At 46.5% G+C, this 3216-nt stretch overlaps 1 protein-coding gene across 1 annotated transcript in view; it reads left to right on the top strand.

Moving 5' to 3' along the window:
* The first annotated feature begins 179 nt into the window (after nucleotides 1–179).
* Nucleotides 180–3216, top strand: part of LOC106816738 (gamma-tubulin complex component 6-like) — a 24076-nt gene continuing 21039 nt past the window's right edge. The window contains exons 1-5 of the mRNA XM_014821356.1: nucleotides 180–471; nucleotides 1101–1265; nucleotides 1693–1838; nucleotides 2437–2528; nucleotides 2741–3026. Coding sequence (XP_014676842.1) covers nucleotides 246–471; nucleotides 1101–1265; nucleotides 1693–1838; nucleotides 2437–2528; nucleotides 2741–3026 — 915 coding nt within the window. The 5' untranslated portion in view covers nucleotides 180–245. The remainder of the gene's footprint in view (nucleotides 472–1100; nucleotides 1266–1692; nucleotides 1839–2436; nucleotides 2529–2740; nucleotides 3027–3216) is intronic.

The following is a 3216-nucleotide window of genomic DNA, read 5'->3' as shown; positions in this document are numbered from 1 at the left end:
TAGTACCCTGGGGGACATAGACCCTCTCAGCGGCAGTAAGGCCAACTATGGGCTGTAGGACTATAGAGCTATCATTTAACATGCTCTAATATCAGGTCGAGCGTATTGTTGCATGTTTGTTTCTGTTATACGATACGACTGAATCGCTCGCTCCCTTCTCTCCATGACATCAGGGCAGCAGTGGCGGGAGTCGTGAGCAACAGTTCGACGGTGGCGCCGCCTGGTAGCGGCTAGCTTGCGTCAACATGACCTTCGAGTCCAGCTTGACGAATCTGTTTGCGGATCTCTGTCGCAAAATTGGCAGCGAGGACGGCGCTCAAGAATGTACGAGTCTTCGCCGCGACATCGACTTGAATGCGTATCCCTCCCGGCGTTTGAGGACGTGTCAAAGGTCACTCCGCGTGAAGGGACTGAAAGCTAAGCTATACAGAAAGCTCTTCCAGTGCCTTCCGGGGCCTCTCAGAGCTGAAGGTACAAGAAATCTAACTACTTAATTACTAATTTATTGAGAGAATATATATCCCAGAGGAACTGACACGAATATATATAAATTCAACATAAACATCTAATAGAATTGTTGTATCATCGCTTGCCGTTTTGTTGTTCCTGTTGCATGAAGTTGCTGCTCACTGAGGCCACAATTGAAAAATCTTTCTTTGCCCTCACCCGACCCAGGCTGAAAAGTTTGGGTAGGTAGGTCGGCTTCTTTTTTTTTGAGGGGCTGGGGTCTTTTTACAAATGGAGCATATTGTGTCTACATGCTGGGGTGGGCTTGTGTGGAGATACCTTTTATGTTGAATGTTTGTTTTGCTTGGTACATATAATGTATCGCCTACAGATTTATATAATGTACAGTGATACAATTTGTTAAAAAGAAAGAAAAAAAGAAAGATCAATAAAAAATTTTGATGCTTATAAAGTATATCTCAGTTAGATCCAAATTAAGTTGGATCTAACTGAGATAAACTTTATTAGCATGTAAACTATAGAGATCCGATGAAATTATTCAATCAAAATTTTTTGAGTGCGGGGGCGGGCCCCTTTTTGGCGCGTCGGTCGGGTGAGGGCAGACAAACAAGATGTTTATTATGGCCTTGCAGGAGGAGGAGGAGGAGGAGGGGTCACGTGTGGCAGCGGTGGGGAGGAGGAGCCAGGAGCCGTCGCCACGCTGCTGGGAGCGGCGTTTGAGCTGAGGCAGGAGAGGCTGTTTGATCAGGCAGACTCACTGGAGGAATGCCTCGCACAGCTATGCAGCTCTCACAATGGTATACTCATAATTATACACACGCACACACATATATGTATATGTATACATATATATATACATACATATATATATATATATACATATATATATACACATATGTGACATATATATACATGTATTTGTGTGCGCGTGTCTAGTCTAACTGCTTCCTGGGATGCTAGAACTTCAGAGCGCACAATGGTATACGTGTTCCTGATGCTTGTCTGGTTGCGGGACGTTCATCTGGGTAGAGAGCACACCATGGTATACCTTATTCTTGATACTTGTCTGGTTGTTATACCGCTCGGCAGAGCACAACTCATGCCGGTAATTTCGTTTGACATTTTAATTAGCAAAATTATCTGAACCTGAAATAAAACCCTGGTAGCTATACCTACACTCTGGCATGAAGCCTCTAGCGAGATATCTGTGTTGTTCGCTCGCAGGGAAGCCATGCAGTGTGAGAGATGAGGATGCAGCGATACTGCGGATGCTGCTGAGGCTGAGGAACACGGACGCGGGCGGCGCGGCACGGCCGGACGAGGGGAGCGGTGACATCATCGACCATCTACCCAGACTCGTCGCGTGTGAGGTGAACATTCTGCTAAAATTGACTACATCACGAATTTTCTATGGTGTATATTTGTAAAAAAAATTTGTTGCCATTTTTTTTACATTAAAAGTAAGTACTAACGGGACTAAATGTATCGTCAAATTTCTTACCTGATAAGATTGTTTCTCAACTAGTGAAAAATCCAAAAAACCTGGCCGATTTGATATTATGATCCTGACATTAATTGCTTGCTATGGGCTATGTATGAGTCACGAGTGTATGTTTACATTGAACAATATAATCAAATAGGAAGTATAATGCAGCAATTTAACCATAAAACGTGAACAGAATTACTTACATTTTGGGAAAAAGTGGACCTATTTTTTTTAGTTTTACTATTTACAGTGACGTAATGACTTTAATTTTTCTTCTTCTTTGATCTTAATACACACAGTATCATGTTGTCAAGGAGCTTGTTGTACAAACAACGTCGTATGCAGTATAAGTCTTTGGCCGTATAATGTCTGTTGGCCTGTCTACACAGTGTGACGACATCCACGGTGACAAATGATGCGGTTTATTCGTTGTCTTTCGGCCTGTACTCGGTGAGTAATGTTTGTTGTGCGCGTCTGCGCAGGCGGCGGGCGCGCCCCACACGACGCAGCAGCTTTACGGAGATGCATGCAGCCGACGCTACTGCGACCCTCTCGAGTACATGCACTATCCAAGGTAGGTGGCCAAGGTAGTGTAGTGTAGTGTAGTGTAGTGTAGTGTAGTGTAGTGTATTGTAGTGCAATGCAGTGCAGTGTAGTCTACACTTAGTAGAGTGAAGTGTAGTGTGGTGTATACTTAGTGCGGTGTAGTGCAGTGTAGTGTATGAGATCGCTAACGTCTCTTGGAGCCCATCCCACAATAACCTCGTCTCCACATCTGCGTTTCAGCGAGATATTCGAGCGAGTGCCGATCTCCAGTGACTGGACGCCGCGCCACGACCCGCGCGTCTTCTCCGCGTCGCCCGGAACCGACGCCAGGGGGCGCGACCTGTTCGCGGGGCGCACGGCGGCGGAGGCGCCCTCGCGGCACATGCTGCAGACGTCTGCGTCGTTGTTCGGAGCTCTGGTTCGCGGCCGCGGCGCGCGGGGCGTCGACGTGAGGCTGCGCATACCGCGCCTGGACGAACGCGCGTTGCTACGGTTACCCGAACAATGCAAGGCCAAGCCCTCTGAGGTGAGATGCTCGCGGTGGCTGGGTCTGCGTTCGCGCAAAATGTCAAATTTTACGTGTGATTTCGTGCATGAATTTTGACGTGGAATTCTGAGTGTGAATTCCACGTTGAAATCGACGTGGAGATCCAAGCCTAAATTCTGCGTAGATGTTCAACGTGGGAATCTAAACGTGAATTCTACGTAGATATTCC

This window comes from Priapulus caudatus, unplaced genomic scaffold (genome assembly GCF_000485595.1).
Source record: "Priapulus caudatus unplaced genomic scaffold, Priapulus_caudatus-5.0.1 Scaffold1471, whole genome shotgun sequence".
NCBI lineage: Eukaryota > Metazoa > Priapulida > Priapulimorpha > Priapulimorphida > Priapulidae > Priapulus > Priapulus caudatus.
The sequence above is the reverse complement of the archived record's forward strand: the minus strand, read 5'-3'. Positions and strand labels throughout refer to the sequence as shown.